This window comes from Misgurnus anguillicaudatus, chromosome 7, assembly GCF_027580225.2.
Source record: "Misgurnus anguillicaudatus chromosome 7, ASM2758022v2, whole genome shotgun sequence".
NCBI classification, from domain to species: Eukaryota; Metazoa; Chordata; class Actinopteri; order Cypriniformes; family Cobitidae; genus Misgurnus; species Misgurnus anguillicaudatus.
The window spans coordinates 23,345,233-23,359,227 of record NC_073343.2 but is presented as its reverse complement, the minus strand read 5'-3'; the positions used below and the strand labels follow the sequence as shown (position 1 = coordinate 23,359,227).

The following is a 13,995-nucleotide window of genomic DNA, read 5'->3' as shown; positions in this document are numbered from 1 at the left end:
CTCTGTACCTATAAAGTTCATAATAGTACCACAGAGCTACATACTGGTATCAAAGAGTGCATATTAATACATCAAAGGTACATATTGTTGCCAAATGTAAACATATATGTGCCTAAATGTTACATATTAGGAGCTTTTTAAAGGATACTGCCCCAGTGACAGCTATAGGGACCATTTTTTCTGACAGTGTATTGTAAGTGCATGTACCACTGTACCAACACAACCTATTACTGTAAAAGCTACATTATTTAATAACAGTGACCCTGTTAAATTAAACTAATAGCTTTGCTATTTGTAGTGATGCTACTTTCAAACACTGCAGCCACCTGTTTGGTCCCTGGTTAAGTGTTCGTGGGATACATTTCAAGGGCAGGAAAGCTGATGCCTTACCTTTCCTCGTTGATTGAGAGGATCTATGGTGAGTGCGTCGGCACCAATGTCCTCTATCATGCCCAACTGGAACCCATCTGTTGGGTGGGGCGCCCACACAGGCTTCTCATCATCCATTGCACCCCACAACTACACAGCAGCTCTGGAGGACACACACAGGGTTAAGAGTAAATACTGGATAATGGCTGGCAGTATGCAAAGCTTGTTCAACAGAAAAGTGATTTTGTTTGACACACCCCAAGTGACTGTAAACAAAATGCTTTTGTAGATTACTTGAAACAAGGTCACCTCTTGTGCAGATGATTTAAGTGACAAAACTACTTGACTACTTGAAACTTTACAAATGGATGCTGTACAGTACAAATTGAAACTGTAACTATATGAAGGATGTTCGACTGCCAGGAAGATGGTATTTTGCACGATAGGACTTTAATATGATGCTATAAGTGGTGGCTTAATGAAATGTATCTAATAAAACCACCCTCAAGTCTTTATGATATTCTGGCCTTCAGAATGAGGCTTGAGTGTCTTCTTTAAAGTCTGTGGGGTTATTTGGGTGTTTTATAAACTGCCACAAAAAAAATAAGTAGGTTCAAACAATTACAAGAATAAAAGCATTCCAAGCTATTAATGCTGCATGATTTGTGCTATGGACATTGAAGTTTCATGCATGTCAAAAGTACAAATTTATCAGGATCAGTTATGGACTAAACTTTAAAGGGGACTTTTTCACAAGCATGTTAAAATTGCCACTTTGTAGGTGTGAGCAAAAATGTGCCGTTTTGGGTGTGTCCTTTAAAATGCAAGTGAGCTGATCTCTGCACTAAATGGCAGTGCCGTGGTTGGATAGTGCAGATTAAGGGGTGATATTATCCCCTTCTGACATCACAAGGAGAGCCAAATTTCAATTACCTATTTTTTCACATGCTTGCAGATGATGGTTTACCAAAACTAAGTTACTAGGTTGTTCTTTTTCACATTTTTTAGGTTGATAGAAGCACCGGGGACCCAATTATAGCACTTAAACATGGAAAAAGCCAGATTTCAATGATATGTGCCCTTTAATATATTTATGATTAGAGGTTTGTTTAAATTCCCAATCCCAAGTATTAGCAAATATAACAGGGATGATTAAATGGACATATACCACTAATAACTGTATCAGATTAAAGGACAAGTTTGGTATTTTACACTTAAAACCCCGTTTTCAGATTGTTTATGATGAAATAGAACGGTTTTGACTGAAATTTCGACATATGCGGCTGCCCCGAGAATTTTCGGGTGTTTGCTGTTTCACCTCCCACCTCTATAATGGCTGTATAGGTGCACTGAAACAATCCTTCCTAAAATGCATGAAACTTTCGTTTACAAAGACGTGAAACTCACCGAGTGGTCAGGGGTGTTCACTGATATGCTCACACAAAAATCGCTGCAAAAGATACTTTCCAACAGGTGTTTTACCGTTCGTTGTAAACTGGTGGACCTATTTTTCCAAACGCCTCACACCCGTAGATTCTTTAGTTGAGAGCTTGAATAAAAGACACTCCAGCCCAGTTGGTGGCAATAATCCGCCTTTGCCAATTGCAAGAATACAAAGAAGGTTCCCGGCGCGGAGTAATACCGTACCTCATAGCACATCTAATACAAGTCAATGGAGTTGGACAAAACTACGATAAAACCTGTTGGAAAGCATCTTTTGCAGCGATTTTTGTGTGAGCATTTCAGTGAACACCCCTGACCACTCGGTGAGTTTTACCTCTTTGTAAATGAAAGTTTAATGCATTTTAGGAAGGATTGTTCCAGTGCACCTATAAACCCATTATAGAGGTGGGAGGTGAAACAGCAAACACCCGAAAATTCTCGGGGCAGCCGCATCTGTCGAAATTTCAGTCAAAACCGTTCTATTCCATCATAAACAATCTGAAAACAGGGCTTTAAGTGTAAAATACCGAACTTGTCCTTTAAAACCAAAATTATATAATTTATGTTCTTTAAAAACACCAAATCATGCTTTAAAAAATGTAGATTGGCTAATAAATCTACTTTGTTTAATGACTGTGCCTTGTCTACCATAGTACATCAGTCCTGCAGGTATTTTACTGCCTGATGTGTTTTTTCAATGATCTTGCTCTTCAGGTACGGCTTATCCTATAACTGTGTCTTTAATCTACTTCTCCCTCAGATATCTTCATCTGCACAGAAAATAAAGCTGGTGGTCTGATCTCTTTCTGTGCTCTAAGGCACTGATCGTACAATAAACAATACATTTCTTACAGTCTTCAATACAAGTCGCCTATTATGATGAGGTGAGGAATCCTAAGCCCTGCATGACATCCGATAAGATCCATAAATCCCCCGGGTACCTTAGACGGCATGACCTGCTGTCAGTCTACAAAAGCAATAACGTCAAATCCCTAGGGCCTTATTGAACCTGTCAAGAGCAAAATCATACAGAATTCACATTAAAGATGTCTGTCTGGTGTGCAAGGTAGGACGTGATAATTACTCCATCCATGCTCTGCTCTGTTCGATGTTTCACATTCTCTGATGTTTCAACAATGGCCCAATTATTGTCAAGCATGCTAAATAACCCCATTATGCGCTTGGATGTACATCTGTGCCAATCACTCGACTCTCACTTGAGTTTTTAGAAATGAACAGAGTTCAAATTAGGGCATGAGTATATTCTTCTGTTTTGGTGCAGACCTCATCATAGAGCTATCTGGCACGTTCTCAGAACTCTCAGTACAGTGCTGGATCAGTCACCGCAAAATAAGTTCAAAATGTGTAAAAAGGCAGTGATTTGAATACGGTAGTCACCAAAAGCAGGGTTTAGCTAAAACCAGGACTAGGCCTTGGTGAAATTAAACATCTTGTTTAAATGTTTAAGCATCTTTTATATACATGCCTTAGAAAAGGACCCTACTGGTGTGTGTCTTGAGCGAGGGGCAACCTTCCGATTTCTCTGATGAAGCCAATACGGAAGTGACTCAAACTGCAATTCATCGTCTGGCCGCTTGAGGCCGGCTCCAAAAGGAAGTCAATTCCCATAGACCTCCATGTTAAAATGCCCAACTTCACAGTAGAAAATAATATGTTTACAGCCTGATATAAAAAGTGTTTTTGGTCTATAGCTAATTTTGCCCTTTATAACAACTGTGAGGGGGTGAATTATTTTGTAACTCATGTATTAAGCCTTACAGTTCTGCATAATTAAGGGCGTGGCCACTTGAGTGACCGGTACATAGTTACTGCTGTCACTAGAATCGAGCTAGACGGGTGTGGATTCAGCAACCAGCCACCTCAGCTTCAGCCCCGTCCTGCCTCTTTACCAATTTTCGGTAATCCGCGAGTGATGCGCGGTGATGCGTGGCAAAAATGGCGACGGCAGGCAAAGCCTACTTTAAGCTTCATAAAAGCTTTTCAAGAACCTATGGGTGACGTCATGGACACTATACGTCCATATTTTTACAGTCTATAATCTTGCGACATATTAAGGACACTGGCATATTTAAAGATCTATCAGTGCAAGTTATTTTCATCTGAGACAGCTCAAATATGTCATGTTGTTCCTAACCTGTATAAGAGTTTCTTTATTCTATTGAACACAAAATAAGGTATTTTGGTTAATGGTGGTAAGCACCTGTGGTGGGACGTCAAAGTCTTCTCTACTGGCCCAAACACTATTTTTATATTTTAATATATTTTCCATGAATGTGTCTTAAATGAATCCAATAATAGTCTATTATTTTCATTTCATAGTTTTTCTCTTGGTTGCGCTGCTTCCAGTAGTGCATATTTATTCAATCATATTTCAGCCAGCGGCTGACATCATGTGTTGCCAGGGTCAAAGAAATCTGTTAGGCCTTCAGAACGAACAGTGCAGGCGCCTTCAGCTTAAGATAAATGGCAATGAAATCATTGCATTAACCAATCAGATTTCGAGTTGGTGTCACCAGCGCCATCTAGCAAGCCTGCAATGACGTGATCATCTTCGCGTCATATGATTGGATTGACCCACAGCAGTTTCAAACATACAAGTGCTCTCCATCTTAACGCAGTCGCAGAATCACAAAACACTGTTTAATCTGTAGCGGCTAAAAACAGAACTGACTGTAATGTATGCCATGATGAATTTTGAAGACAAAAATCCTGTTGAAATCCTTGATTTTCTTCAGCAAAAAAATCTGGATGAGAGAATGTGACAGCTGTACATGTTGACATGTTTGGCGATGACTATTCTTGTGTCCACTGCTTCAGTCAAACGAACATTTTCAGCCCTACAACAAATTAAAACTAATTATACCAGAAATACTACTGGACAGTCTCGGCTTTTAGCATTAGCCTCTATGCTGATAGAAAATGACTCATTGTTGTATTCTTGAGGAAAGAAAGAATGATGGATTTTGTATACAAATAATCCAAAGGCTAATTTGGTGAGTTTAATGCATTTTATTTAGTAAGCAAATAATATTTGTAAAAATGTACATTTTGTGAATATCACTTTTTAATAGTAAACCTTTGAAAAACTCTTTGCATTATCTTTGAATAATAGACTGTAAACAAAGTAATTTGTTATACTTTTGATTCTTCAAACATTTTGTAAGCTTTTTAAGAACCATATATGCGATTTCTTTAGCAAAAAAAAAAGAGTCTGACTTCATTTCAAATACCTTTCAAACGGTTTTCAGAATAATATTCACTGCATCTTATTTTGTAGTGTCTTTTTATAATAAAGTAATATTTGACTGTTATTCCTTGAGGTGTAAAATACAGTAATTTTACTTTGCAATTAAACTGTTAAAGCGTTTGTATTGCCGTGATGTCATAATGATTTTATTACGAAATTGATTAATTTAGGACACCACTGAAGGCCTAGGTGTAAAATGCACAGACCACCACTGGCACAGTGCACTGTACCCATTGACTTCCATAGTATTTGGTATTCCTACTATGGAATTAAATGGGTACAGTCTGTGTGTTTACCATCATTTATCAAAATATCTTTTTTGTGTGTGTTCAACAGAATAAAGAAACTCATACAGGTTTAGAACAAAATGATAACAGATTTTTCATTTTTGGTGAACTATCCCTTTAAGCTTTGTCTGTGAGTCTGGGGGAAAATATTTTAAAGCAAATATCTTGACTAGAGAATGAGAATTCTTTTAAAGACCTTAAAAAGACACTTTTTTATTGTTGTGACTTTTTAAGACCCGAAAGCCCAATTTTCAATCCATTCAGGCTCGCATGGAATCCGCAACCGTGGATTTAGTGCCCATCATTAAGCACACATACCCCGCACATGTGCATGTTGTGAAGAGTAGTAGCCTGTGCTGTTTGCTGTGACAGTTTTTAAGGTATGTTTGCAAATACTACTTAAATGTCATAATATAACTAAGTCCTAGTCCTGGCTTAATCTAAACCCTGTCTGGGAAAACTGCCCCATAGAGCACAAACCATAGTTAGAGTTAAGGCACTGATCATTTGAAATCTGTTGACTTGATGAGTGCTCCGTTATGTGTTGTCTTGAATCTAAAGTTATATTTACATTGTATTTACAAAATGATTAAATGATCTTGATGCATGCTAAATGTATCATGAAAATGTATTAACACAAGCTTTTTTTATTTTGCTATAACATATAACATATATTGCTGTAAACAACAATATATTTAATATTATTTTCAACATTTTACTAGGTCTTGACATGCACATAATCTGGTTCATGTTGGTTCAATTTAATTCAGGGGGCTCATTCGGTTCAGTGTATTCAGAGACTAATTGGATTTTTATTGTAAACTTAAAAAAATATATATTATTTTATATTAATAAATATATTACATTTTCTCAGATCTTTTTAAACATTTAAAATCATCACATTTCATGGAAAAGGCAAAAAAGTCCACAGATTTTGTATGGCCCTGCTTATGACTCAACCTAGATTGATCTACCTAATAGATATACCGCCCCAATCTTCAATCTTTGAGATTAGATTGTTATAAAGCCTATAAAAATATTGTTTTAACATTCACCAATAACCTTGAGAAATGATGCAGTGTAACCTTTGATATATCATAACACCGGATATTATCAAGGAGGACATTATAAATGTGTTCATTATATTCTTAACATAAAAAACAGATCAGTGGGAGATTCTTCTATAGGGCTGGGCGATATTGTCCAAAAATCAATATCTCGGTATTTTTCACAAACTGGAATAAATGTGTTCAACCAAGTTAAATACTCATATATCACCTTTATTAAAACAGCATATGATAAAAATATAATTCAAAGACAGGGGTTTCCTCCATTTACAACTGCACAACATGCAAACTGGTTGAAAAACTTATGTCTGACCTCAATGAACATTTCTGGCAGAGCTTCTGTTGCAAAGAAAATGTCAGGTCTGTGCACCTGTTATTACCAGTAGGCCTATTACTTTTTCCGGCCAGGATATTCCACTCCCAACATCAGTCTCCAACCTGGGTGTTATAATGGACTCTCATCTAACTTTGGAGGCTCACATCAATCATCTGTGTAAGCCCTTTTTCTTTCACCTCAAGAAGAATAATGCCGAAATCCGTCCTATACAGACGTAGAAAAGCTTGTTCACGCCTTTGTATCCTCCAGACTGGATTACAACAATGCACTTCTTATCGGGATCCCCAAAAAAGGTCTTTGGAAACGAGTATATTCAGAACAGCGCAGACCCTGTTGACGGTGTGCACAAAATATGACCAAAACTCAATATACCGCCCAGCCCTACATGACATAATCTTTAATTCATCCACATCTTTCAAATGGAAACAAGGAACATGTAAGTTTAAATTTAAATGTAAAGGTGATTCCAGAGTTCACCAGGCACAATTCAACTTCATTTAGATTTCACAGAATTTAAGAGTAGATTGAAATATCGCCGAAAGATATACAGTATGTATTATAGTTTATTGGGTTAATCATTCCTGCATGATATCTATCGACCTATATAGATACTGTATCGACTCTCTGGCTGCAGAGAGGAAGTGCACTGTTGAAAAACATCTAGAGGAAACATTCTCAAGATGGACTAAACTGTTGATAACCTACATATAGATTCATCCAGCCAATGTAACAGGTGTGTTAATATTTAAAATGAAAAACTTGAACTTATCACCACCTATATTTAGCCTATACAAAATAATAACTAATCTAAATGACATTTGTCATATGATTATGCAATGCAATGAGCACAGCATACAATAAAACAAAAAAGAAATCCAATAAAAACGTCACAAATCTGGCTTACTGATACCATCTTTTAGATTACTTTTACTGCATGTGTTACTGTAATATTCTATTTTAAAGAATTATAGTTCAATAAATTACGTATGAGAGTTATGACGTAAATCTAGTCGAAAAGCAAATGAGGAGATTAGATGCAAAACCCTCTAAGTGCATCGGGCATGTTTCTTGTAAATGAGCATTTTTATCAGGCTCTTATGTTTAGGTTCAGTAATTTCTCTTTAACTCTTTCAGATGCCTTCCCGATAATGTTCTTCTTTAAATATATAAACATACAATATATCATATGAAAGAACGGACCCTCTGCTTTCAAACAAAAAACTTCATCCTACCATTTGTTCTCTTTTTATCACCCCTCAAATATGGGTAGGTTTCTTCAAAAATACAAAAGTTTGAGCAAAAAGCTGAGATAATTGCATTTTTGTGAAGGACTTTTGATAGAGATCAGATTCAGAGCGATCATCAAAACATACACAGATGTTTGCCAAAGAGATACTTCCGGCTTTTATAAGTTGAGTAAGAGCGCCACCTGGTGGATAATAGCAGAAAATATGGATTGCCGGAAAACTCGTCATTGGCAGGGAAGCGTTTTCTCTTAACTCGTCAGTGGCGGGGAAAGAGTTAATGGCAATGAAAAGTTTATTAGTCAGTAACTGAAATCTTTCGCTTCAAACCCCTTTAAGTATGCAAGCTTTTTTACATCAATACATCTTAAAATGTTGCAATATCACTAAAGACGCAACCATAAACATTGCAAATAGTGAAGACGTAAAAGTGAAAAAAACTGAACAACACATTAGGTGGCGCTGTGATCCATGTGATCTAAAAGGACGGAGGCTGAGATTTGATGCCAGTGTATTTGAGGAGTATATAATACATGCCGAGAGCATTCCGTTAATATCATTATAAATTTTTTGACAAAAATGGCGTTTAGTGGCTTTTGCATCTGACTCCCCCAGTAACTAAGCAACTTAAAAGGAACACGCCCACATTTTGGGAATTTAGCTTATTCACCGTATCCCCCAGAGTTAGACAAGTCCATACATACCTTTTTCATCCCACCGTGTGCCGTAACTCTGTCTGACGCACCCCTGCTAGCTTAGCTTAGCACAAAGACTGAAAGTAAATGGCTCCAGCTAGCATACTGCTCCCAATAAGTGACACCAACATTTTCCTATTTTCCGATTTGCTCGCAGCACCCGAGAAACCCAGTGGTCAGGAGCAGAAGTAGCAGTGCTTCGGCTTTTGAGAATATAGTTCCCAGTATGTATACTGTTAAAAGATGTCTGTGTCTCAAATCACCTTGTTATTTGTACACACTGTGACTATACAAATCAAAACATATAAATAGGAAAATTTGCGTGCTATTTTGTCACTTATTGGGAGCAGTATGCTAGCTGGAGCCATTTCCTTCAAGTCTTTGTGCTAAGCTAAGCTAGCGGGGTGCGTCAGACAGAGTTAAGGCACACGCGGGATGAAAAAGGTATGTAGGGACTTATCTAACTCTGGGGGATACGGTGAATAAGCTAAATTCCAAAAATGTGGGCGTGTTCCTTTAACCATTTAATGTTTCAATCTTCACCATGTTCAATAGTGCAACAGTTTAACAACTATAATCTAAGTACTGCAGACTGAGAGAACTAAAGAGAGCAGTCACCAAAAATCTGTGATCCACAGGATGCCCAAGACATACAGTTTATCAAAAAAGTGACTACACCCCTCACATTTCAGCAATTATTTTAGTATATCTTTTCAGGGGACAATACTATAGAAATTAAATTTTAATATATTTCAGAGAAGTCAATATGTTGCTTTGCTTGTATAGCAGTATAGATTTGCTGTCCTCTGAAAATAACTTGACATACAGCCATTAATGTCCAAATAGATGGCAACAAAAGTGACTACACCCTTAGTAATAATAGATGTATATCGTTTAACCATGCAAAGCCACATGTCCTATTCATCATGTTCATGTTACAAATTTGTGTATCTTGTATTAGAGCACTTAAAATTTGGTGCTTATACAATTCTCTCATACTGACCACTGGATGTTAAACATGGCACCAAACTCTCTGTGGATTTGAGAATAAGAATTGTTGCTCTCCACAAAGATGGCCAAAGCTATAAGAAGATCAATAACAACCTGAAACTGATTTACAGTACAGTGGCCAGGGTCATACAGAAGTTTTCTAAGACCTGTTTCCACTTGGAACAGGACACGCATGGGTCAATCAAAAAAGTTGAGTCCGTGGGTCAGGAAAGAGGAAATAATATTGTTGCTAATCTTTCAAATATAAAACAAAATTAAGCTGCATAATCAAATCACAGATTTAACAGCCAGCTAAAATAAAAGACTAAGTGTTATATACATGAGTGACGGTACAAAACACCACTGTATGGTTTAATTTGCACTGACCACAAATTTGCATGTTCTTTGTTCATTTTGAGACATATAACTACTGTACAGTAGCCATAAAACTCTTTTTAAAAAACCCAAAAAACCATAAATATGTGAAAAGCACAATCAGAAATATCCCAATTTTGGTCATCATGCTTCAAAGTAAACACCTCTCTATCTCAAGCTATGGGTTGGTAAGACATACAGAGAAATGAGTTATTGCACTAGTACTACATAATAATTCAGTGCATGCTGACAGCTGTAGTACAGAGGTTGCCATAGGAGATGGCTTGGGGTCAAAGGGCTGTTTGAGTTTCCTGCACTGCACATACTGTATCCCTCCCTCCCCCTCCTTCCTCTGCTACGTCTGTCTTTGTAGCCACAGGATATGGAAAACAGGACGCACCAGGATGCAAAGAGGCCACCGCCGTTGATGTTTCTAAGGCCAATATTTTACTGTGATTTTGCTGGGTCCTTTAAATATTCAAAGGAAGGTTTAAATATGAAACAAATGGGGAAATAAAGCTCAGTTGAGCTAAAGGCTGTTTCGTTCATTAAATAGATAGTTCACCCAAAAATGAAAATTCTGTCATCATTTACTCACCTTTATGTTGTTACAAACCTGTATAAATTTATTTTGAGGAATGTTTGTAACCAACCCGTTCATGAGCCCTGTTCACTTCCATAGTATTCTTTTATCCTACTATGGAAGTGAATAGGGCTCATGATCTGTCTGGTTACAAACATTCCTCAATGTATCATCCTTCATGTTCATTAGAGAAAATAAATGTATACAGGCTTGCAACAACACGAGAGTGAAAAAATAAATGACAGAATTTTTGGGTGAACTATCCCTTCAACAAGTTTTAGTCCCTTAGTTATAAAAAAAAACTATTCGTACTTGAGCGAGGACAGTAAAGAAAAGCAAAAATGTTTGATACATTATATTTGTTTAAGTTAGTTTCTTCCTATGAGGGAGTAAATAATAAAAAGCAAAATTCAGCGTTAGACCAGAACAAATGCGCGCATGCGCAAAGCCACCAAACGCATCCACCATTCATATGAATGAAAGCAAATTCGTTCAATTCTAACATAATTGTTAACATTTAAAAAAAAGTTTACTCTTTATCATTGACGCTAAAGAGACCTCTTTATATGACATCATGTCATAGTTAATCATCCCTCTCAGAAAATCTTTATCGGACAGGCTGCTACTTGGTCACACACAGAGAGATATCTTATCAAAAAGTACAATAAATTAATAACAATAAAACTAACAACTGCAAAAGTTTCAGTGACACATAACTACCTCAAAACACACAAAGCTATGAACGACACTACTAATATGCAATACCCTACTATAATAAAGTGACTGAAAACATTTAAACAGATTAACTGAATCACAATTGTAACGTTTTAATTGTAAAGTTACTTGTCATTAAAGGAACCTACGTGAAATTCACCTGATATTCAAGAAGTAGCAGCATGCTAGCTTGCTTCTTTAAAGCTACAAAACACAACTTATCATCAAATAAAAAACCACTATCCGCTCTAAACAACAGGCAACACAATACATAAACTCATAAAAGTCACTTACATTGTATGTAAGTCCTGTTAAAGCAGATGTGTCTGTGTGGACAGTGAAGCGTCAGACTGTCCCGGTTAGCGGTGACAGATTTCCTCGATATATTCCCCTTCAGCAAAGCGGCTGTGTGTTTCCCGTCCCTGTGTCCTGATACTGCCTGCAGACTGAATAACAGCGACCTCAGCGGCGACAACCTAGTGAGCTGCCTAAACTAGAGTTTCAGCATATGACACCTAGAAAGGCAGTCTAGGTAGGCATCTGACAAGGTTTTCAGACACAATCAGCAATTTGATTATTTACTGACCAGCTTGTTTACTAAAAGCAGAATATCACAGATTATGTTAAAATATATTATGCGAATGAAAACGGAATTATTAGGCTACTACTTTGGTTAAGAATTAATAATACATTTTATTTGTAATATAAGCATTTAAATATTCTCATATGTATTGTGTGTGCGCGCGCGTTCATGTTCGTATGCATTCTTAGCAGGTGCTTCATAGCTCATATAAAGAGCACTTATGATTCAAACCAATGTTTGGTAAAGCATGGTTTGTAAAATAGTATAGTCGTAATACCCTTTATTATTGATAAAAGTGTTTATTGATAAAAGTAGGGATGCATCAAAAGGGACTGAAGAGAAAGTCAAGAGCTCACCACTGGATTGTCATGGTTACTAAAACTAGCACAACTGATACAAACTGGAGATTCATTAATATTTTAAGGGCTTGTAATTCAAAACTTTTAGAAGTATTCCTAAGTTGAAATCTAATACTTCATTGAAAGCAGATTGTGTTTGTAAATTTAATTAGGACACCTGATCTGTCTCTACTGCTACTATCAAATTTCTGAGCAAAACAGATATAAGAAAAAAAAACATTTTCAGTTTAAGGACTTGCACCTTCCATCTTGTACACCTTTGACATTATGATTACATTTTAATATCAAGCATTAATTGTTTCATAATTATTTCAATAGCAAAAACTGTTTAGTTTTTAATGATGGGGGTACAGTTATGTCTTTGTTATCTGGTTAGCCAGCAGAACCACCATTAATTAGATTTAATGGCACACTGACTTGCATTTCCCAGGAGAACTGCCGAGATAAAAACAGGTGCGCCGGAGCACATATGACATTAACACAACAGCAGGGAACAGATAAATGAAAAATAGTTTGCTTCATTTTCAGGCACTATTATACATGACACATGTTATTGTTTCTTGAATGCTTCTAAATTGAAGAACATTTAACTCTAGACATCCTGTTTGTTACCCACTGTATTGTATAAAAAATGCATAACTAATTTGGGACGGCACTCAAATTCTGGAAACAATTCAGTGGCACTACAATAAGCGTACACAAGTACCAAATAAAGACAACATACGAGGCATTTAAAAACCTTCAAGGAATAGTTTTGCATTCTACTAAAAAAAAAAAATACAGTGAGGAAAATAAGTATTTGAACACTTTGCTATTTTGCAAGTTCTCCCACTTAGAAATCATAGAGGGGTCTGAAATTGTCATCGTAAGTGCATGTCCACCATCTAAAAAAAAATCCAGAAATCACAATATATGATTTTTTTACTATTTATTTGTATGATATAGCTGCAAATAAGTATTTGAACACCTGTCTATCAGCTAGAATTCTGACCCTCAAAGACCTGTCTGCTTTTAAAATGTCCACCTCCACTCCATTTATTATCCTAAATTAGATGCACCTGTTTGAGGTCGTTAGCTGCACAAAGACACCTGTCCACCCCATACAATCACAATCAGTAAGAATCCAACTACTAACATGGCCAAGATCAAAGAGCTGTCCAAAGACACTAGAGACAAAATTGTACACCTCCACAAGGCTGGAAAGGGCTATGAGGAAATTGCCAAGCAGCTTGGTGAAAAAAAGTCCACTGTTGGAGCAATCATTAGAAAATGGAAGAAGCTAAACATGACAATCTCCCTCGGACTCGGGCTCCATGCAAGATCTCACCTCGTGGGGTCTCAATGATCCTAAGAAAGGTGAGAAATCAGCCCAGAACTACACGGGAGGAGCTGGTCAATGACCTGAAAAGAGCTGGCACCACCGTTTCCAAGGTTACTGTTGGTAATACACTAAGACGTCATGGTTTGAAATCATGCATGGCACGGAAGGTTCCCCTGCTTAAACCAGCACATGTCCAGGCCCATCTTAAGTTTGCCAATGACCATTTGGATGATCCAGAGGAGTCATGGGAGAAAGTCATGTGGTCAGATGAGACCAAAATAGAACTTTTGGTCATAATTCCAATAAAAGTGTTTGGAGGAAGAAGAATGATGAGTACCATTCCAAGAACACCATCTCTAC

The 13,995-nt window shown here is 37.0% G+C and overlaps 1 protein-coding gene across 2 annotated transcripts in view; it reads right to left on the bottom strand.

Annotated features, from left to right (window-relative positions):
• LOC129417076 (unconventional myosin-VI) overlaps positions 1-11,857 on the bottom strand; it is a 90,364-nt gene extending 78,507 nt beyond the window's left edge. The window contains exons 1-2 of one of the 2 annotated variants that reach the window (XR_012370560.1): positions 11,667-11,857; positions 391-532 (exon numbers count right to left, since the gene is read on the bottom strand). Coding sequence is in view for 1 of the 2 variants with exons in the window: in XM_073869622.1 (XP_073725723.1) it covers positions 391-507 (117 nt within the window). In the remaining variant the exon portion in view is untranslated. The remainder of the gene's footprint in view (positions 1-390; positions 533-11,666) is intronic. The other variant, XM_073869622.1, reaches the window with a different exon arrangement.
• Positions 11,858-13,995: the final 2,138 nt, after the last annotated feature.